The sequence below is a fragment of the Pimephales promelas genome, chromosome 1 (genome assembly GCF_988280905.1).
Source record: "Pimephales promelas chromosome 1, fPimPro1.hap1.1, whole genome shotgun sequence".
Taxonomy (NCBI): Eukaryota; Metazoa; Chordata; class Actinopteri; order Cypriniformes; family Leuciscidae; genus Pimephales; species Pimephales promelas.
The window spans coordinates 17661604-17685509 of record NC_142769.1 but is presented as its reverse complement, the minus strand read 5'-3'; the positions used below and the strand labels follow the sequence as shown (position 1 = coordinate 17685509).

Below are 23906 nucleotides of genomic sequence, written 5' to 3'. Positions count from 1 at the left end.
AGAGAGAAAGAGAGAGAGAGAGAGTGAGTGAGAGAGAGAGAGACGCGTCTCAAAACTCAGGACCAGTAGCATGAAAACACTCTGTTATAACGTTTCGCTATTCCCTTTCAAACATTCATTTAACAGTTCGATTCATCTTAATGATTTCCCGTCGAAACGCCCCTGAAGAAAAAGTTTGACAAGCGGAAGTTCGCGCGGTAGGAAATCGGAAAAAGTCTAAAGATTTGTGAAATATTTATCCGTTATCTTGCTGTGCAGCGGTAGAGTGTTTGAAAAATGGACACTCACGTTAAGGAGGGACAACTGTACGTCCAGCATCAGAAGTTTGGAAAGGTAAGATCTTGTCTCATATAGTGTTTGATTTTTCAGGCAATATGACGATGTCTGACATGATAGTCTGTCAGGAGTATCTTACAAAACACCAGTTTAAACACATGTGCCAACTTCTCAGATATGTCATCTTTGTGTTCTTGTTTGAAAACCGTTCTATACATTATAATACATACATTATATGCATGTATACATTATAACCATGAAAATAATTAAATAGAAATTTGCACCTTTAAACTTTAATTTTGCAATAAGTTTGCAACTTATTTTGAAACTGTTTCAAAGTTGTTGTTTTTTCAAGTCACTAATATCAATATATATATCTTTTTTTAATGATTAGTCTTTTATATGAAATGTCAAAATATGACATTGAGGGAGGAAAATTAATTTCTGCGTGATTTTGTGCAACACTGACTTTGATTTTTATTCTTTTTTTCTAATATTTTAAAACAGTATTGCATAACTGCTGTTTGTTTAAATAAATAATAAAGAAAAAGTATGCATAATCATACAATTTCGTGATCGCAGAGACTTTAAGTCTGAAATATATCAAAAAATATGACTATACAAATGAAATGCATTTATTTTTAAGTAACTTTATTGGTCCGGACCATCAAACCAATGTTTTAACATTTACAAATTCAAATTTATCCAATCATATAGAGAGTGACAGATGGAAGAGGACCTACGACAACAACCAAAATGTTTTAAATGTCAACTTAAAAAAAAAAAAAATCTAAATTAACATTTTACAAACAACGTTTCTTTAAGAGTAAGAAGGAATGGCTTTTATCTCTATTCCTCTCCTGCGTCATGAGATAGTCACATGAATGAGTACATCACATCCTGCTACAACACCTCTTAAACTATAAACTGTCTTCATGCACATTCTGTTTTTAGGTCAGTAACTACATAAACATAGATTCCTTTTCCTTAATGATATCTAACCACCAAACAAGAGTAGGTTATAGATACACACGACCAGCTCTAAATAATTTCCACTCTCTTGTCTGTCCATGTGCCGTGGAAAATGCTACATCACAGACACATGACCACAAAAGGTTCTGTTTGTTTTCTCTCTCATTGAATGTGTTAGGCATATATTTTTGTCATTCTTTAGACATTGATATGAGTCATATGTCTTCAGTCAGACCGGTCTTGGATCAAAAACATTTTGCTGGAGCGATGGCTTGTCATTAATTCATTATTCACTTCCTCTGTCTGAAACTTTTTTGAGATATGGAAGTAGGCAAATTATGAGCACACAGCACAGCTATACTGTATGTCTTTAGCCTCAGGCAATGGCAGAAATTCAAATTGAGGATAAAACTTTAATGCTGCCATTCATTCATGCAGTTTTTTCTCAGATCAGTTTACTAGTTTAGTTACAACCCAATAGCAAAATACAAATATCTGGTCAACAATAACACTAGATTTCCATGACTAAAAATAAACAAGTTTGTGCTTGGTGACGCCTCTTTAGCGGCTGATGATGAATTCATGGCTGAATCACAGGATCGTGCTGCTGTGAGATTTTTGTGCTGGAAATGTATATTCTGCACAAGCATTCAATGCGACTGTCTTTCCCTGGCATCATGATGAACACATGGTTGCACTTTTGGGGGACCTAAAACCTGATTCCCTTCAGTTGTGTAAGGAGGTTTTTGTTTATGAAGGATTGGATAGTTTTGCTAGAGGCTGGAATCAAGGTAACACGTGACTGTAGGCTTGCGAATCAAACTGTCAACAAGATTTGGAAACACAAGGAGAAGAATAAAATATATGAAAATGTTGTAAGTGCATGTACCTTGTTTAACAACTCTGTGGAAGGTGTGCAAAGTAAAACATGAGACAAATCAAGTCAAGTCACCTACTTTACCGCGTTTTACAGTGATAACAGGAAAATGATTCAACGATGCATACGGAGTTCATTTCGATTATCTTAAAGAAAAGTGTCATCGTTCAGCCGAAGTTAGTTCAGAGTTGATTCAGTTCTGTTGTAAAATATAAAGAATCAATCAATATATAATTATCTATGAAGCAGTTCTGCAGAAAAACAGCGTTGTCGTCCAGCTCAGTTCTCATAAAATAGTGTATCAATAGCAGACAAATCAATACTATTGTTAAGATCAAACAAATCTATTGCTTTTTTCTTTTTTAGTACAATCAATTATTATTTTTTCTTACCCTGTTATTAGAGAGCTGTTTGTATTGCATGCCCAACATGAGCATGAGCACAGACAAGAATGAACATTTTCTCTATTTTCTGAACTTGAGAAAATAGAGAAAGATTGATAAAAAAAAAAAAAATTTTTTAGAACTTTATCCATGGTAGTCAGTTTTCAATATTTCACACACTACATTTGTAGGTCATAAAGGCATAAAGGTTTTTATTTTCCTATTTGAGGTCAATAACATTGCCACATATGGCATGCAACAACCCCAGAACCTGCTTTAATGCTAGTCCTTATATGGATGTAGATCTCTTTTACAACTTAAAAGTGTCTCTTTGTCACTCTAACTAACACATTTCTGTTTGACACTGTTTGTTTCAGAAAGAGACTAAGCATCATTTAAATATTTGTGCTACTGAACCAAGCACATGCAAATTGAGTACCCATGCGGCTTATGATTGATGTTTTAAACAACTTGCTTCAACATTTTAACACTGCATTGTTTCTCACCCTACACCTCAGTCGAGGTGTAAAATCACCAAAAGAAAAAACTGTAGAACAAAACCCTTTCCATTGCAATTTCATGTCACATTTGATCTGGAATATTGTGACAGGTCAAACAGTTTACAATCCTTAGACTTGTTTGTGTATGAAAGTATGATAACTTTGGCCTGGCCCACATTGGCCTTTGCTCTTACTTTTACTACAGCTCAAGGATCTTTAGAGTCAAACCAAATAGACACTGTACAATAAATGGAAAACTAATACATTGGTGGTGTTTTATATATTTCTGATCCTTCCCAAACAGTACGATCTGTATGCTCTTCTGGGCTTTGTTCTATGCAAATTGTCTTGCATGCTGCAGTATTGTACAAGGCAGGTTTGTATTAAATTATATAGTCAGCTTCAGAAAGACGAGCGGCACTGTGTTCATTTCCACGCATGCCGATTCAAATACTTATAATAGTGTTTTCAGGAAAACTAATTTCACAATAAATGCACAAACTCTAAAGTTTACAGAATTTTACCAAAATAAAAGCTTGAGTATTTGTCATGTTAAAAGCTTGAAAGCTGGAATTTGAGACATAAATATTTATATTGTATGTAAGCGCTCAGTTGACTGTCACTATTAACCCCTTACACACTGGCAGCATTTTTTTATGATTTCATGATATTTCTAAGTGGCATACTTAAAAGTAATGGCTTATAACTCTGCAAATAAAAATAAAACATTTTATCAAGTGCATGGACTCATTTGCTTAAAAACCTTTTAAAATTTGAAAAAAAAATTGCTCTTTATACACAGCTTGCTGACAAGACATAACAAAGAAAGATTTCAAATTATTACTATGTTCTGCATCAAAGGAGAACTCCGGCGAACAATGAACCTTTGGTCTAATAAAACATCGGTACCTAGTCAATCGTTCTCTGAGATTTGTTTTCATGATAATCGAATGTAAAGAGTTTTATCTCTAAAAACTGTTTAGCGTATAATGCTAGTAATGGGGGCATTGACTAAGTAAAGAAATCGCTAGTTTATACCACTAAAAAGGCTCAAAATAGCCTCACACTAACACAGTAACATAATGAGGGTCCATACATGCAAAACGAAGCATTGAGAACTTTGTAAGTGTACAGACCGTTTAATAAAATGAAGACAGTTCACTTTGTAGTCTCGATAAGTCGATCCCCGAACGCCGCTCATACAGTTCAGAAGTTCGCTGAACTTCATACAGTTCAGATCACTTTGACTTGTCGAGACTATTTTTTAAGATGGCTCCTGTCTGTATACGCGAAGTGAACTGTCTTCATAAAGTATCTTCTTATTAAACGGTCTGTACACTTACAAAGTTCTCAATGCTTCGTTTTGCATGTATGGAGCCTCATTATGTTATTGCGTTAGTGTGGGGCTATTTTGAGCCTTTTTAGTGGTATAAACTAACGATTTCTTTTTACTTAGTCAATGCCCCCATTACTAGCATTATACGCTAAACAGTTTTTAGAGATAAAACTCTTTACATTCGATTATCATGAAAACAAATCTCAGAGAATGATTGACTAGGTACCGATGTTTTATTAGACCAAAGGCTCATTGTTCGCCGGAGTTCTCCTTTAAAAGTATGAAACTTGTGTAAAATTATGTACAATACGTCATCAATCATGAGCTGAAATTCAGGCCCTGAAGAGATCCAATACTTGGTGCCCAGGTATCGATATGATGATATCCCCATGAAAAATATTGCAATTTACAAACTTTTCCAAAAGTTTGGAAACCCCTGGTATGATAGCAATATGTCAGTCATTTAGCTTATTTTTTTAATACTCAAATACACAAAGTGGAACATTTGTTTTACCACTGTCTTGTTCTCTTTTTAACTCTAGTCTGGTCTGCTTCTTTTATTGGTATGTGGGAAGGCAATTGCTCACTCACACTTTGTGCAGTGAATAGTTATTTTTTCTCTCGTCATCTCTAAGCAAGTCACTGAGCATCAGTCATACTGTTTTAAAAGAGCTTTGTGAATTATTTGAGAGTTAAAATATAATTTTTGAACTGTACTTTACTAGAACATATTAGTATGTGGACCACGGTGGGAGCAAACTATTAATCAAATCCAAATGTTCTGACATGTTCATGTTTATTTCAAATTTCATGAATGGAAATGCATATGGCTGAATAGGGAAACCATCTCTCTGACAGCGTGCAAATACAGCGAAATGAGTTCTATTTCGTTGTTTATTGCACGTCAACGGTATAAAATCACTTGTTTTTAAATCACAATGCTTAAAAACATCCAAAAGATATGATTTCATGATCGGCACATCAACGCCACGTGAACTTAGGTCATAACGCGATTGACACAGTGTACTCCATTCACACCACGTCGTAATTACGGTAATCTCGAGCTTAGTCTATTCGGAGCTGTTCACATCCTCGGACTGGGAATTATACGTTTCTATCACGTAGTACAAGTAGGAGCTCAGAAAATTACCATCTCAAAAACTGTAATTACAAGCTCTATGAGGATGTGAACGCTTTTTACCGGTTGAAATCTCACAATTATGGTAATTTCGACATGTGTGAATGAGTAAATTTCTACCTGTCAATCATGTCTATCGGTATATCGCCCACCCCTATGTCAGAATATCTTTTTGGTAACAGTTGAATATTTTCTGAAAGAGTTATTCATTTTGATGCCCAGTGGTAATAGGGATCAAGTTAATGTTTTATTTATGAAAATATATATTCAAGTTTGAACTTTAAAGTTACTTTATCATTACCATCTTACTGTGACCTTGGCCACATATTAACAAGATGGAAGCACTCTGTGCAGTGTCTGCATGTACGTATATCTATCAGCAGTTTTATATGTTTATGCTTTGCAAGCAACAGGCTGTTAACAACAGGAAATTTATATTTTTATTAGGCCTAATTGTTAATATTTTCAGGTTAAAGTCTATATGAAGAGTTCAGATGCAAAAGCCTCTAAGTGCCATTTGAAATTTTCTCCTAGAATGATCATTTTTATCAAGCTTGTATATTTAAGTTCAGTAATTTCACTTAAATGGCAATTAATAGGTAATCTTCATTGCAATTTCAGTGAAATTACTGAACTTAAATATACAAGCTTGATAAAAATGATCATTCTAGAAGAAAATTTCAAATGGCACTTAGAGGCTTTTGGATCTGAACTCTTCATATGTATACTGTATTTTTACTGTGAGAGTATTTTCATATAAGCAAGATGTATAATATGTTATTTTTACATATTTAGCCTAAAAAAAGTGCAGCACATGTACATGCAGAGACAGAAATTTCATCAGAATAGCTTTGGTTGAGGATTTAAGGAAGTTACCAGTCACCCTCTTTCTTTCTTACTATTTGCATAATTTCCATCCTGCACAGTATATTCCTCAAGTGTTGCCTTATATGGCTATGCAAGGTCTATATAAATAAAACAATTCCACACCACTCCATTCTATCATCGATTAATTTGATTTTGGTATTAATTAATAATATGATAATGATAATTAATATGATATGTAGTTAAACCAATGTTTGAATTTGTATCCACTGTCATTGGTATAGTCTTCACTGAATGCATCAGCCAGTCAAAAAGAAAGGGGTAGGGTAGTTTTAAAAAGGAACATTGCTACACAAATACCTGCTGAATGGTGGAGGAAAAAGAGCATGCTGGGTAATCCCACACCCCATCCTTACCACATTGACATCTGTTATCTGTACAGAATCGTCTGCAATGGTCAGTGGTTGGGGTCTGTCTAAAAGGTCCTTTTCAGCTTCTTGCATTTTTTTATTTATTTATTTTTTTTTTGTATGAGAGACGGTACACTTGACACTTCCTTTGATGGGGGCTATATGTGCTGTGAACTCTTATGACTGTCTTGATGTGTAAAAGAGGTCAATTAAGGCAGATATGCTTGAATGACCCAACAAGACTCTTGTTAAGTGCGCTGAGAGTTACTATTGAGGAATGTGGACATGTGAATAGAACTTGAGGTGAGGGAAGTTGCCATTAGTTTGAAAGCATAGCCTTTCACATAGTGTCATTGCAAATGACTCACAGTAAACTCATTTTTTTCTTCTGCTACATAAAACATCCCTGCACATAACAAAAACACCAGACGGACTGAAGGAAAACTGTACACAAAGCAGCGCTGCGCTTATAAACACTACTTTAATAGGCATTATACGGAGGTAGAGGAAAAGAAAATGCCAGCGTTTTTCTTCCAATATTTCAAGAATTGCAAACAGTGAGCTTGCTTCGCCTGGTACAGTATTTTCTCTGCCAGTGGATATGTGCTCGCTGCTTTTTGCACCCCTCCCTGACCTGTGTTAACGTCCTGTTTACAGATTGTGTAATATTTCCACACTAATAACATTTTGGGAAATTATTACAGAGCAGTTTGTGTACAAAGCAGTCAAAAAATAATAATTTGATGGCTTCTCTAGTCTTATTGAAGAGAGAGATACTGCAACAGGATAACTTGGAACAAAAACAGATTTAGATTCCTGATACGTTTTCCAAATGCTGTGCAGTCTTTAGTTGTCAAGTTGAGTCTCCTTTATTTATTTAGTGCTTTATATAATTCAGACTGTTTTCCTGTGATAACAGGAAAATGATTCAATGGTGCAAACAGGGTTCATTTTGTCCATATGAAAAGAAAATAATGTCATTGTTCAGCTGAAGTCAGTTCAGTGTTGATTCAGTTCAATTGTAAACTTACTGCTTGACTGAATAACTTTTTAGCTTTAATAAGAATACATTTATAATTCATACAGTGAAGAATATTCAATATTTTATTTTTAAATTTTATTATTCAATTTCGGGACTAATTCTAACTTCATGTTAAATAAACCTGTTGTATCTGAAAAATGTTATTTAATTCATATTTTTGTTATATTGTAGGCCTATTTGTCATATTGTTTGTAATTTGCATCTTTTTTTTCTTATTTTAATAACAAAAACGAGATAAAATAATACAGAATTAACTGTTTAATGATATATATATATATATATATATACACACACACACAGCATATCATTATCGTGAAATAAAATTTATCGTATCGTGAAATGAGAATTTGGTCATATTGCCCACAAGCTATTGACTGAAATGTCAACTTCACATTGTTCTTTTTAGTACCACCAAAACAACTGTTATTCAAATTTAAATTATACAGAAAGTGATCAAGGATCGCTCTCTTTTATAATCCTGGATCATTTTAATCATTTGTTGCAATCAGCACAAGTTCTGCTCTGTTACCGTTATCCAGCAACTGTAATCACAATTGCATAGTTCCACATAGGGATGCTCATAATTACATGTTTAACCATTAACCTGCAGTATTTTGACAGATTATTACTACCAGTTTAAAGGGATACCCAGTTTAAATGAGACCAGAAACTGTCTGGTTACTGATGTTAAACTTGAGGCCACTTTTACACAAAGCCGGGTATTTAGAGAAACAAATATTTTCCCCCTCTCCGTTTTCAATAATAACATCGTGCACACACCCGCATAAATACGCCGTCGAGCACCATCATATCTATGCCAAAAGCCATGCAAGCCAATCAGTATCCTCAGAATCGACAAGAGAGGACCTAAAACGCTGTTTCTCCCAGTTGACAGGCCAACACATAAATGTCGTGTTGGTCGTTAAAATGTCGTTAAAAATAAAAGTTTTTAGAAATAATCGTTTTCTTTGATAAAAACAGGGTTTTCGTGTAAATGAGAGGCCAAACCGCAGGGAAATTTCTGCGTTTTCCCTTCGTGTAAACGGGGCCTAAATATCAGAAAATCGGCTGAATACATTCGAAAACGGTAAAACTCCGTGGGGGAGTGGTAAAATGAGCCAATTTTCAAAAAAAGTGGAGTATCCCTTTAAGGGGGTGTATTATGAAAAGTTAACTTTTAGATTGTTTTTGAACATAATCATGTGTGTACACAACCCCCCTGTGGCAAAATTCATCCACTCCATTTGTTAATTTCCCCATAAATCAAGGGAAATAATCCAAGTCCACAACTGGTAACTATTAGCTTAGCTCCTCCCCCGAGTGAGCTGTAGACAGACCGCCATGTTTATCTCCCCGCTAGAGCATCTAACAGCAGCATTCAAGTAAGAAATGTATTCATATTAAAGCTACTAAAGTTATTCAATCAAACACTGTGTGATTTTCTGTTTTTCTTTTGTTGTTTGATTAAAGGGATACTCCACAGGATTTTCATATTAAACTATGTTATTCCCCTATACTAATTAAGACGAGCTGATGCATACCTCTCTCGTCTCAGTGCGTGCTGCACTCTATCGCTCTGTATTGCCGCAAAACTATGTTAGCACTTAGCTTAGCCCAGTGCATTAAATATGGGCCCAAAAGAGAAGCGACCAAACACTTCCTCGTTTTCCCTATTTAAACACAGTTACTCGATTAGTGTAACTCGACCTAGGCTGGTGACACAAAATAAAACGTTGTGTTTTTCTAAGCGTTTAAAATTGATGACTATATTGTATGGCGGAATACCATAAAAAAGTGCTTTAGAGCACTTCAACTTGGCGCAATAATACCTTCACTGGTGAAAAGTCCTCTTACCGGCTCCCGCTTTGTCGCATGTCACGTTGGCTGCATTGACGGAAATAAGAGGGAGGGGGAGAGCGAGGAAGCGGGAGCCGGTAAGAGGACTTTTCACGCGTGAAGGTATTATTGCGCCAAGTTGAAGTGCTCTAAAGCACTTTTTTATGGTATTCCGCCATACAATATAGTCATCAATTTTAAACGCTTAGAAAAACCAGCCTAGGTCGAGTTACACTAATCGAGTAACTGTGTTTAAATAGGGAAAACGAGGAAGTGTTTGGTCGCTTCTCTTTTGGGCCCATATTTAATGCACTGGGCTAAGCTAAGTGCTAACATAGTTTTGCGGCAATACAGAGCGATAGAGTGCACGCACTGAGACGAGAGAGGTATGCATCAGCTCGTCTTAGTTAAGGGAATAACATAGTTTAATATGAAAACCCGGTGGAGTATCCCTTTAATATTAACAGCATATACAGCAGTAGGTATGTAACACTGCTGTCACTTTAATACACAGATTTAATATACACATGCGATTTCTTTCCCGTCTGTTTACGTTCACAAACATAATAAACTTTGACAGTTTAAGATGCAAAAGAGAATTTAGTTTAATAGTCACGGACTGTCTGACAGCCAGCTTTCTGTGCGCTCATAAAACCATATATCTGAAGTTTAAACTGATATGGCTTTAAAGCATGCAAATAATAAACTTTCATAATGACCAAGAACGCCAATGTCACGTGAGAGGGGCTGCTTTAGAAATGATAATCAAAAACAAACAGATGTTTTGCCAGTTTTTGGCAGAGTATCCGAGGCACAAGCTGTAAAGGCACAGTGCTATTCTGGATTGTGGGGAGCAGCAGCTCATTTGCATTTAAAAATTCATACTCGCGGCGTCCTCACGGCCCTCGGCCTGCTTGACACATATAGGCTTTGTACTTCACACGTATTCAAATTTCCACGTTCTTAGCCAAGTGTGTGATGTGATGATTGTTCTGTAGTTTATGCTGCTATTTATGCAAGTAAAACTTAACCCTAGAAAACAAACTTTAGATTTTTACTGGGTCACAGACACTTATCGTTTCTAATTTAATTGAATTATAATTCAACATAATCTTGTCGGGTTAACAGTAAATGATCTGTTAATGAGCATCGATTGTCGGTTAGAAAAAAACCTAAATGAACATCTCTAGTTTCTACATGTATAATACCTATATATATGCAAAGATGTTACCCAATCATAGCAGTGGGTGTTTACATTGAAGTCTTAAAGAAGACAGGCCCGTTTAAACGAAAGCATTATAGAAAATTATTTCTGAATTATGCCTGCCTTTGATGTAAAAATCCTACCATTATTACTAATGGACCTCAAGGAACAGTATAAGATACTAAAAACGCAATTCATAACTCCACATATCATGATGGTTTGTTTCTTTTCTTCTAATAGACTGGCTTTGGTAGTGTGTACACTGCATTACAAATTAATTAACCAATCAGTAATTCCATTGATTAGCTCTACCAAAGGTGGATGCTTTTTCACTAAGAAACGGACATTGTTATTATGTTTTGATTGATACTGTGAAGCTGATTTGATGCAATCTAAATTGTGAAAAGCGCTATTTAAATATACTTGACTTGACATTAGCAACAACACATCTGCATCACAATATTGAACCAGCTTGAAAAACTTGTGCCTTTGTTTGAAGGTTATTGTCTTTTCTTGTTACGTTACAAACAATAGGAGGAACTGACACTCCTCTCTCTCACACACACAAACATAGATGTCTTTTGTTTGCTGCAGTCTGCCTTTCAATGTCCATCTGGAGGAAGGGGCTTTAAAGTCATCATTGTCAAGTTCTTGTTGACCTCAGCATTATGACCCTACATGCTAAATAAAGGAAGAAGTTTGACACTCCTCCTGTAAAAAATTCCAGATTTCATGGCCTTGATTTAATTCAACAATGATTTGCAGATACAGTACATGGAAGTTAATTTTTAAAGTTGCGAAGTAGCGACAGATCTTACTTCCATATTGACGCGAGTAAAACTAATTATTGAAAAAGAAAAATGTAGGGCAGGGACTTAAATCAACCTCAAGATCATGTTCTGATCTGCTTCCATCCAATTAACAACTAATGGATTGAACTATTTTAACAAAAGGGAGGCCTTTAACCCGACTAAATGATTGGAAGATTCCAGTGTACACCACCAGAGAAAAGTCTGCCATAGCTTTTTCTGGGTTAAAAATGATCCAAAATACATATTTGAGAAAATACCAACGCTATCTCACGACCAATTCGTACGAATTCGACGCATGATTAAAAAGTGTCTAATTCGTACTAATTCGTACGACCTCACTCGTACTAATTCGTACGATTTGTCTAAACCCACGTGATGGTTAAGTTTAGGGGCGAGGTAAGGGGTAGGTCATTCGTACGAATTCATACGAATTGGCCAATTCGTAAAATATGTACGATTTAGCAAAATCGTATTAATTCGTACGAGTGAGGTCGTATGAATTGTTACGAATTAGCCACTTTTTAATCATTCATCGAATTCGTACGACTTGGTCGTGAGATCGGGTTGGAAAATACATAACCAGCCAGTGTTCAAAACTATCTGCTCGCCTTAGCTCGATTCAAAGTGGTAAGCATGTTTTTAATTCCAGTGGTACTGGTGGATTTCCGCAGGAGATTCGAGCATGTCTTCGCGTCTTTACATCACATCTGTACACATAAAGGAGGAGTATCGGCTAGTCGGATGTTGGAGGTGGATATATATAGCCTTGGCGGATCCAGCAAGGTTCAAACAACAATCTCCAGTGCAAATGCAAAAGACTTCGTTCGGACTTCGGAGAGGCGGCAGAAAAAGAGACTGCAACCGGCCCATGCGAAAACAACAATACATATCGGAAGGACAATATATTTAGTATAGTATAAAGTATAATTTCACGGTTTTGCATGATATAACCTATAAGCGATTGTTAGATTTAATTACTGCAAGTTCAGAACCAGATGTTTTTTCCTAGTTCAGATGACATTTTCTGGTGAAAATTCTTATGTTGGTCATACTTCCAAAAAGAATAATCTGTGATTCCAGTATGCCAGTAGTATCCACACCGGTGCGGTGACTGACAGCCTCACAGTCTCCTCAAACAGTTTGTTTGAAAAAAAAAAATCTGCGCTGTGCCATGTCGAGGGTGTTGAACTACAACTCACATAAAGTTGATAATTCTGCGAATGACTGCAATTGCAGATTTCAAACAGAGATGGCGACAAAGAGGAAAAACTCTGGACTGCAGCTTAAAAAATAAATAAATAAATAAATATGGATGGATAAATTGAACACAATAAGATGCATTTATAAAATAGATAAAGCGAATTCCCTTTTAATGGATAGTGACTTGAGGGAACATGAGTTGATATTATCTATATTATGTCTAGATTCAAACTAACAGAAATAGTTTTGTGTGTATGTATTTTCAGGACGTTTTAGACACATAAGACACTGCCAGATCTTCATAGATGAGTACAAACACCCTGTTCCCCCTCTCTCCTTTTTAGAAATGGAAGAAGAACTGGTTCGTACTGTTCCCAGCCAGTCAAAACGGCATCGCAAGGCTTGAATTTTATGATTGCTCGGGCAGCGCCAGTGATAAACCCAGCACTAAGAAAATGGACAAGAAGATAATCCGTCTGTCAGAATGCATCAGCATACTCCCTGCTGTCACTGAAACCTGCCCCAAAGAAAACATGGCTGCCTTCTATGTGGAGACCAATGAAAAGACGTACATCTTTGCAGCTGAGAAATATATTACCAATGAGTGGGTGGAGAAGATGTGTGAGATTGCTTTTCAGGTGAGATGACATCATGGAGTCTCTTTAATGGTTAAAGGTTCTATGTGGTTAATGCTCGTGACTTTGCCCCTGAGTAGAATGAGAGATGTGATTTTTTTTAACAGCTTTTACAATGAATTGAATTTATAAAATGTGTGGTTTGAAAATGAATGAATTCTGTTCAGCTGTATCACACGTGTGATAACCTTTAAACCATATTATAATGAGGTTATGGATGTATTTGGAATATTAAAATCCATTATAGACATGTTGGGAATTTCCAAATGGAATATTACTCTGTCCCTATACTAACTCAGCATCTCTCTTTCTGTCTCACTTTCTCTCTCTCTCTTTGTCTCTATCACTCTAAGGGAGGAAGTGGTTCTCTTAGTAGTTTTGACTCAAATGGACAGCAAGAGCTACAAATGGCAGAAAATCTAATTTATTACTCCAGAGAGGAAGGTAAGAAGAGACATGTGACAAAGTATGAATTTACTCACGCGTTTTAACAAACTGTGTGCGACAGCAGTTTTTTGGTTTTTCTTTTGATCTCTACAACTCCAAGTACTATTTCCATGTGCAATGAGTTTCTCAAAACATAGGACTTAGACATCATCTCCTCTCTCAATTCAGTTACTTTTTGGTTCCTAGACTGAAGTTATTTGTATATTATCTAGACCAGCAAAACTGATCTGAGATCAGTGAATTGAAATGTTCTAGATGCAAATCTAAACAGATTAGTATGCATGCAAATTTCCTGCTCATGTTAGTAGTCACAAAGCACAAAATATTAGAGCTCTTGAACGTACTGTAGTTAAACATTCGAGAGCTGTTTCCAGCAAGATGTAGTTGGTTGTGTCACTCATTTTATTTTAATAGTCACAGTGAAAGGTGCAAAGGGCTAACAAGCAAATGGAGGACAGAAAGTAGAGCAGAATCTCAGGCATTTCCTCGAGCCCCTCCTTCATTGCTGGCACTCACTTCATCCAGTGCTATGCAAGGTAAACAGTTAAGGAGCCACTATTAAGTCCACTTAAAGCACAAACTACATCTTCTCCTGCTGTGCATTCTCGAGTGTTTCTAGGGAAATAGTTTGTGATCACTTCTGTTTTTAGTAAGGGCAGCACTGACTTCCTCAAAGAGTGCGAGAGCTGACATTTAAAAGGCTTTGCTAAAATACAGTCTTGCCACTCTGACTATCATTTATATAGACCTTTTCGGCCATGGCAGTGTATGACGGTGGGCATCAGAGTGCAATGTGTATTGAATAATGATTGTTTGTGCCCTGTCCAGGGGTATTTCAGTTAAAAGCCAAATCCAGAGATAGACAAGACAATAAACGTAGATTACAGTGAAGCATTTAGAAAAGCAGAGGAAAGTGAGGTAACCGGTGATGGCCTTTCGTTTTTGATAAGCAGAAGCGTATCTGTGCTGAATTTAGCTGGGATATAGCGCACAGGACACATCAAATGAAAAACATCCTCATTGTACTTTTTATACTGTTCCTACGTGATTTGAAAAACACCAGTGTTGGCTAATTTCCTGAGATTCAAAAAATGTTCAGTTTTACTTGTAAAGCCACATAACTTACTTCTGTTAGTCTTGTCAGTACACAAATTTTAACGTTAAACTTTCACAACTCAATACAACTCACCCTACTTGGTAACACTTTATTTGAAGGGGTGTGCATAAGACTGACATGACACTGTCATAAACATGACATAACACCTGTCATGAGTCTTTATGAATGTTTATGACTGTTGTCATTAAGTGTCATTCGGTAAATTATGACACTTTTAATGCAAAGTTGACATTGTTTAAAATGTCTTTGTTATGACAACTTGACATTAACCAAGAAATCATAACTAGTCCAACGTGTTCCACTTTACTTGAGGTAAGGGGAAATATTAATGACACTGTTGTTAAAGCATTTGACTGTGTAATAACCCTTAATGACATCATCATAACTAGTACAATGTGTTCCACTTTACTTGAGGACAAGTAAAATATTCACGACACAGTTATAATGGTGTCATGACAACCAAAGTTAAAACCAACCATAACATATGACAGGGTAATGTAATGTTAACACAAAGCTAAATAACTTCTTTAAGTTTGATAATTAGACCTGCATGTTATGACATATTTGTGACAGGTTGACAGGTTATGATTTCTTGGTTAATATCAAGTTGTCATAACAAAGACATTTTTTGTCTTGGTTAATGTCAAGTTGTCATAACAAAGACATTTTAAACAATGTCAACTTTGCATTAAAAGTGTCATAATTTACCGAATGACACTTAATGACAACAGTCATTAACATTCATAAAGACTCCTTCATGTTCATGACAGGTGTTATGTCATGTTTATGACAGTGTCATGTCAGTCTTATGCACACCCCTTCAAATAAAGTGTTACCCAATACTTAACAAGCTTGCTGCACTGTGCTGAAAGTGAAGCCAAAGCGTCTGGATCACCCTCATGTGGTTGGTCATAAATCCCACCTTACCCATGAAGTCTACTTTTCCAAAGATGTTTTCTGTCATTTTAGGTAGTTTTTATCACACTAATTTAAGTGTCCGTTTTTTGTTTTTTTTTTCGAAATAAGTTTGATCTTAGTTTGTTATTTGATGCTATAAAAACTGGATTGTGACGTCACGATTGACCGCTTCTCTAAACGAAAAAGTCACAGAGGCACCAACAGATTTTTGGAGGGATTTTTGGGAGGACATTGGAGCTTCAACTTTAATTTCTACATGTCAATAACTGTTTATTTCACATAGTAAACGATTTGCTAACTGTTTCTGTGGGATTGAGGGTGGCACCTTGAAATTGTGGCTCCACTTTATGCTCACTACTGCGTAGACTCGAGTCCCGCATTCACTAATACACAGAATCAGGTCCCAAATCTGTGCAAAATGTCAGCGCCATATTAGGATTTTGGCGGCTTTCCTTTTCACCAATGAAAGAGAGTTAAAGGTACAATATGCAAGATTTTTGCAGTAAAATATCCAAAAAACACTAGGCCAATGTTATATATTTTGTTTAGTTGATTACTTACAATGTCCCAAATGTTTCCAACCATTTGTAAATCGTGAGAAAATTGCGATTTTAACCAAGGAAACAGGGCGTGTAAGCAGAGGTGAGGAGTCGCCAGTCGATAGCGTTATATCCATGTTACCCTCAGTTTCCACCAGGTTTGACCTCGTGCTGCAATAGTAACCATGGCGACAGACATTGACAACTGGGTTACGCCAGTTATGCCCGTTATGCCTAGAAGAACGCTCACGCTGTTGTTGTTTTGTTCAAACATTTTAGACCTTGGCAAGCAGACTTAGAGACAAAAAGAGGACTAAAACAAAGATCAATATCTTTTCAAATCCATAGAGCTCCACATTTGGGACTAACTTCGACTTGACAGAGACGCGAGTGTTGCATGTTACTTTATTAGACAGGTGAGCAAATGTACATAAAACTAATCAATGTTATGTAGTTCAACATTATGAAAAGTTAGAATATGATCTGTATGTTATTCTAATGTTGATCTAGCTTACTGTCTCATACAGCCAACACAGCACACAAACTAACTAACAACATTCCACCCACAAATGACGTTTAGTGTGATAGTGTAACTGTTATAGCAAGTGAAACAGCACTAGTTTCATTCGTCTGATAAACTGACCTGTGTCTGTGTTGAGTATTAATCCAGCACTTGCGTGTAGTTCGGTAGAATGAAAGGTCCTTATTTATTTACAGTATATCCGCGGGACTCGCGTTGCGTGTGGCGCTGGTACGTCTAGCAATCGCGCCCGGCTTCATACCAGTCATGTTAAAAACATCACTGTATTCACTCATCCATAAAAGATCCATTAGCTTGACGACAAGATCCATAATTCCGCTTAATGCAGAATATACGTCATCAATATACGCCTTTGTTATTGTAAGAGGTTAGCGACCCCTGGTTGTGAAAAATCTTGCATATTGTACCTTTAAGGGGCATAATCTTTTTTTGCAGTCTATGATACAGAACTGATGATACAATTCTATCGCGATACTTTAAGCCCATATAAAGGAGAGGTTTTTATCCATATCACCACATAACAAATTAGTAATCCCAACTACTATATCTAATTTTATTTGCCTACATACAGTACACTCAGTCACAATTTAAAACTCCGTGAAGCTGTTTTGAAACAATATGTGTTGTGAAAAAATGTACTAGACTTCATCAATCTTATATGCATCTTGACTGTGCTATTTAGGGTCAATAAGTTACAGCTACAAAATAACCTGAATAAAACACTATGAGCATGTATTACAGCTGTTCTGGTTTCATGAGAAGAAGCCTAATTAAAATAATTAAGTATTTCACCATTCTTTCTTTCATCTTTGTAATTATACATAACAAAACATATTTTAACAAAATTTTAAAAAACAATTGTACGCCAAATCACTCACACATGGTGTATAATTTGTTATATTGAATTAAAAAAAAAAAAAAAACCTGTAGTAACACCTTACTTGAAGGGGTGTGCAAAGACATGGCAGATTATGATGTATTGGTTTATGTCAAGTTGTCATGACAAAGACATCTCAAACAATGTTATATTTGCATTAAAAATGTCATAATTAAGCGAATGACACTTAATGACAGTTGTCATAAACATGCATAAAACCTCCTTCATATTCATGACATATGTCATGTCATGATTATGAAAGTGTCATGTCAGTCTTATGCACACCCCTTCAAGTAAAGTGTTACCAAAACTCTATACCTTAAAAATAATTGTGAAAACATTTTATTAAGGTATGTGATTGAAGAAAAATATACATTTAATTTTACATCATACAGTAATCATATCACATTTTTAGAATTATTAAATTGAACCTGTTTTTTTAAAATGGCATAAAAGTTTTTTTCAGAACCAACATGAAGAGTACATTTGTAAAAACTTAGCATGTGTTTTTAAATGCGATTTTAAAGAGGTTTCTTTTTCTTTATCATGGATTTATCTTTTTTCCATTGACCCACATACAAATTATACCTGTCTTACAATATTACATCTGAAGTGAACTCATAACCTTCCATTTTCTATTTTTCAGTAAATGAATTTTGGGTGAGTGTCCAGAGGACAGAAGCATCAGAGCGCTGTGGTCTATCTGGTAATTACTGGCTTAGAGCTAATGTGGATAACCTTATTCTGAAGGACCCCAAGACTAAAAAGGATTTATTCATATGGCCATACAAACTTCTCCGTCGCTATGGAAGAGACCGAGTGAGTTTTATTTTCTAATTTTGAATTGTCCTCAGTTATACAAAGTTTCAAACCAATTCAAAATCAGTGTAAAGTGCTATAAATGGTAACTTGCATGATATTCAATGGCAGTGAATATCTTCTGTAGGAGGGTAACAGATGATGAAAAACCTTCAAAATGGCCTTAGCCTTGACTTTGTATATACATAGTAAATAGACACCCACACATTAGCATGTAGACGGCACGCATCATGTCTAAAATAATCTAACGGCTGTTTGCGTTAACCCAACATTGTTGCAGACAGCTGGCCTCATACTACAGATGACATATAAAGCAGGAACTTAAACCACTGTTGTTTCCAACTCTGCTTCCTGTCTTTACTATAGAAACTGTCTGGGTACAGGAAGCTGGCCTTCCTCTATCCCTTATGATTGGGCGGAAGGCAGAGCTAATGTGGTGAATGACTATTGAAAGCAGGTCATGATAGTTTGAAAAGATGGTCTCAATTTAAATTTGATGTTTTTAACTACTCATCCAGTTGGAATTATAAGGTTCTATCTGCGTTCTGAGCAGTTTTGAGATATTGAGCTTCAAAGTTTTTGCATTACATACAGGAAAATGTATATGAGGAACAAGTTTCTTTCAGACATGAAAATAATACGGACCCTAAATGTATTCTAAATATACAATATCAAAATCCTCTCAAATATGTAATTTTTTTAATGGGTCAAATGCAGATAACAACCTTCTAATTCTAAAAAAAACAACAACACTTTTCACTTAGAATTATAAGGTTCTATCTGCGAAAACATTAAAATATAAACAAGGTAAAATGGCTGTCTCTCTAGATATCAGTATGGCTGAAATAACCTGCTAATGTTTATTGTTGTAATTAAGACTCCATCAATTAAATTGCTGACTATTTGACATTTAAGGCTTAATATTGTAAAAAAAAATAAGACATTTTAATACTTTAAAAACCTCAAGAAAAAGAAATGCTTCAGCAAATTAATTAATAAAGTAATAATCATTGAAAAATGATTCACTGACTATATAATCACAAAAAATGTGATTCATTTTTTAAAACACATAACTATAATACTTTCTCTAACTCATTTTTTAAAACAGACTTATACTCTCTAAGACTCTAAGTTTTCTTAAAAACTTTGCGTTGCATGCCATAATCCTCACAGGTATTGTGTGTCTGCGATCTTTCCTGTCTTTAAGGAAAAAGCCAGCGACAGGACATATAAAGTTGATACTGACTGGTCCTCTTCTGTGCATTTGTGCTGATTGGCTCACGCCTTATAGAGCCAAGTTAGAGTTTGACTTTGTAGATAAAACCTTTTTATTTTTTCAATAAAAAGTCCCACAACGTACACAACCTAAAAAAAAAATCACATAATGTAAATAAGTTGTCACAGAATAAGAAATGTGAATAACTCAATTTTGACAAAATGTCAGATAGAACCTTATAATTCCAAGGGGCGTACTATTCATGCCCCCAAATGTGTTGGGTACAATACACTTATTCTGATCATGTTGTATTGTAAAACACTTTTGCTGCAATCAAGGTGATAGGGGTAAGATTAGGGACTGGTTTACTCTGGGATGTGAAGGTTTAAGGGTGGTAGGTGAAGGTGAAGGTTAAATGTATTTTTACATTTAAGCAAATGTAAAACCATGCAAAATGTGCATCATATCAAATTATTAATTTAAATGTTATTACATAGTAATTAAATAAACCTAATAAAAAGTGGGTCCAAGAAGATTATTAAGACCATTGTGTTGGGTCCATTTTGGGTTTTTTCAAGTAAGATGCTGAAATATTCATTTAAAGAAGGTTAATTCAAATAGCAACCATGTTCTGGATAAGAGAATTAGAATGAAAGTGAAGAAATGTCACAAACATGTTGTCGCATTTCTGACATGCTCTGCAGGTGATGTTCTCTTTTGAAGCTGGGCGACGCTGTGAATCTGGGCCGGGGAACTTCACCTTTGAGACAAAGCAGGGGAATGAGATATTTCACATGGTTGAGGAATCCATTCGGGAGCAGAAAGCCCAAGCTGAAGAACGACATCAAAGCTGTCCATCATTAGACTCTGACTGCCCAGCTCTCCAGCAGATCCGTGCTGCCATCTCGGAAGCAAACAGTCGTGAACCAGATGGAGATTCTGGTGGTAGCAAGCCTGGGTCTGCGGATGGTGTCTTTGGTCGAAAGGACAATGATGGGAAAAACATAAAGGGCCGAAGCCTTCCAGAGCCGCCACCTCCAGTTAGTGGGACCCCTCCACGGTCTCCCATGCCTCGTGGGTCCAAAAATCTGTTAGAGGACCAAGGGAGTCTGTACTCGGAGCCTGCTGACTCGGTCCGTGCGCCGCCCAGTCTAGGGGACTGTTTGTACTCAGACCCGGTGGACAGTATCAAAGTCATACCCACTCCTAACCCCCGCCTCAGGCCGACTGGCGAAGAGGGGGGTAGCCGCCACTCAGGAATCAAGCCTGAGCCGTTCTACTCAGACATCTATGATCATATCAGTCTGGACTTGGTGCAAAGTACAATGGCATTGGGACTCGATGGGCGAAACAGACACCCTGCAGATGGAGGTCCAACAGAGCACATCTATGATGAGCCAGAGGGACGAGCCAGATCTACAATTCCTATCATCACGCTTTATGATGAAGCACGTTCGGAAGTGCATCCCTGGAAAACCAGGGGAATGGAAGAGCCTCAAGGTCAGGAGGTGGCTCAACAACCGCCGCCACTTCCCAGACCAAAAGGCCCCAAACCTATCACAGCACCAAAACCAAGCAAAGTAGCATTGCCCAAGAAAGACCCTCATCCACTGCCTCAAAATAAAGGCAGTGCTAACCTGAACAACAACAACAGTAGCAACAGCCATGACAGCACGGAAGTTGGCAGAAGAGGTGCAGGTGCTGGAAACAATATGGACCTGTATAACAAAGTATCTAGACATCAACCACCTCCAAATGCGTGGTATCCAACCATGCAGTCTCCAGACATCATCTACGACAACTTAGGAGACATTTGACTTCACCTTTGTCGACATTTAAGCAGTCACGGATCAAGGAAATCTGTCCACGTTAAGAAGGGAGTGCTCAGTGTCAGGGCACAGATTGAAACCTTAGTCATGTAGTCTCTGACTGTCAAAGTGGCTGAGAGCTAAGACTATACAAAACTTTTGTGTGGATAATGCCCTCTGAAAGGGCTTGTACTGGCACATGCCAGAGTTTTGCACTTCTTGGGCAAAGTAGTCCTATTTTATATATCTGAGTCTGAGACTTGCGTATCGGAAGAGATAATGAAGCACTTGGCATAACACTTGGTTCTCTTAGGGAATATAGTGTTGTGGTCTGAATGTTATCTGACAGATTCAATTTAATGGTTGAAGTAGTGCAGAGACTGCACTAGCAGGTCAGTTATTGCACATACAAACCTTGCATTGTTTTGCATGGAGATTGTAGAAAGAGGATACTAATCCACTGCTGTGTGTGTGTGTGTGTGTGTGTTTTATATGTCTGAGTGTATGTGGATGAGTCAGCAGCTGTGCTGTTGTTCAACATATGATGATAATAATAAAAATTATAGTACATGAGTACTTTACCATTTCCAAAAAATGTACAAGTATGTGCACAACTGCATATCCTAGGAAAAATCTGGAGTTGGTTTAAGGGGGCATGAAAATTACCCTGAATGCCCTATCCTTCTAACTCAGTCCCTCATTCATCTAGTCCTCTGTCGTCCTGAAAAGCAACTGACATCTGAGGGATAATCCTGATGCAAAGTGAATATTAATCATCTGTATAAAAAAAGTGGCCTTACTTCAGATGGGAGTTGGCCGAGTTAATATGTGTCTGCCTGGCAGTGTGTGAAGGTACAGACTGTTCTCTGTCCTGTTTTCTTTCTTGTTCACCCTCTCACTCATTTCCTTTTGTCCTCTCTCCAGTATCCTCTAGTTTTTTCTTCCACTGCTAAAGTTTTCTTTTTTTCTTTTAAGTGGACAGCCAAAATCTGACCTATTCATCACAATCTGCTGTATTTTTTCAATGTTTAGTGCTCCTATACAGAAAACAGTGAATGTGTTGAGAGAGTAGAGTCTTTCATCTAAATAGAATGCATTCATTTGGTCCAAGGTCTGGCTAAGCATAGTTTACCATAATACTGGGTTGCAGTGGTACATTTTAACAGCAAATTACTCATAGGTATTAAAAAAGGAAGTGGACTGACAACTACACTTTTTATCTCTCTTCTTATCATTGTCAATTGTAATCAGTATCCTTTGTTATTTTAGTTTGACCTTGACATTATGTTTGTATTATATCCAACAATAAGTAAATCAATAGACAAACAACTGAGTAAATATTTGAGACAAGCTAAATTTGGTGTAAACTTGGTTCATCATTCTACACACAGATGCTTTCTATTTAAAGTCCCAAGTTACCACCAAACTTTAAATAGTGCATGTGTGTTAAAGAGGTCACATTATCGGTTTCAGTTTTGACATCGTATGGATAAAAAAGTTGCACTCTGGTTTAGTTTGGATGCACTTGTCATGTTGAACTAGTTCCTGTTTTCTTGAATGTTCCGTTTATGTTTTCATTCCGCTGGCCACTTGATGCTTGGATAATAGAACAGAAAACAGAACTGAGCCGTTGTTCTCGTATGAAGCAAATGATGGGGAAGTGCATCCATTTCTTGAAAATGCTGTCTTTCAATCAAAATTAAAAAAAAAAACAAAAAAAAAAACTGAGAATGCTATGATTTTTTTAATACAAAAGAAGATAGTAAAATTAAAAGTTTTTGGTTTTTTTACTAATGGATGCATTATACATTATTATAACACCAAAAATGTATTATGCTTGATTTATTTGATTATTCATGTAAAATATTAGTTTTCCATTAGGGATGTATCGATATTGGGCCCAGCGCTGAGTTCATGTACTCGTAAAAATGCTCCGATACCAACAACCGATACCAGGCAGGGTTTGTACACTCGTGTCTAGACAAAGAAACACTGACAACAGAGAGTATAATTATGAGTATAAAAAAGAAGGTTGTCTATGAAGTAAATGTATCTTATTAGTGGAATATTAAACGAAATATAGTAACACCTATAGCTGTGGTGTGCGAGCTGATAAGAGGAAAACACTTTCTATAAGAGAGAGAGAGAGCACTTCTGTTGAATGCACTTGTTTGCTGA

The 23906-nt window shown here is 36.4% G+C and overlaps 1 protein-coding gene across 1 annotated transcript; it reads left to right on the top strand.

Annotated features, from left to right (window-relative positions):
* Positions 1-7: 7 nt before the first annotated feature.
* On the top strand, positions 8-23452 carry dok1b (docking protein 1b). Its single transcript, XM_039669314.2, has 5 exons — positions 8-333; positions 13156-13449; positions 13800-13890; positions 18532-18704; positions 20625-23452. Exons 1-5 carry the CDS (start codon positions 277-279, stop codon positions 21735-21737), a joined length of 1728 nt encoding a protein of 575 aa, XP_039525248.2. The 5' UTR covers positions 8-276; the 3' UTR covers positions 21738-23452.
* Positions 23453-23906: the final 454 nt, after the last annotated feature.

What these genes read in the sequence shown, in the direction of transcription:
- dok1b (XM_039669314.2), top strand. Translation starts at nt 277, where the DNA reads ATGGACACTCACGTTAAGGAGGGACAACTGTACGTCCAGCATCAGAAG. An exon ending in AGCATCAGAAGTTTGGAAAG is followed by an intron (nt 334 to 13,155) that starts GTAAGATCTTGT and finishes TCTCCTTTTTAG; the next exon opens with AAATGGAAGAAGAACTGGTT. An exon ending in GTCGCTATGGAAGAGACCGA is followed by an intron (nt 18,705 to 20,624) that starts GTGAGTTTTATT and finishes CATGCTCTGCAG; the next exon opens with GTGATGTTCTCTTTTGAAGC.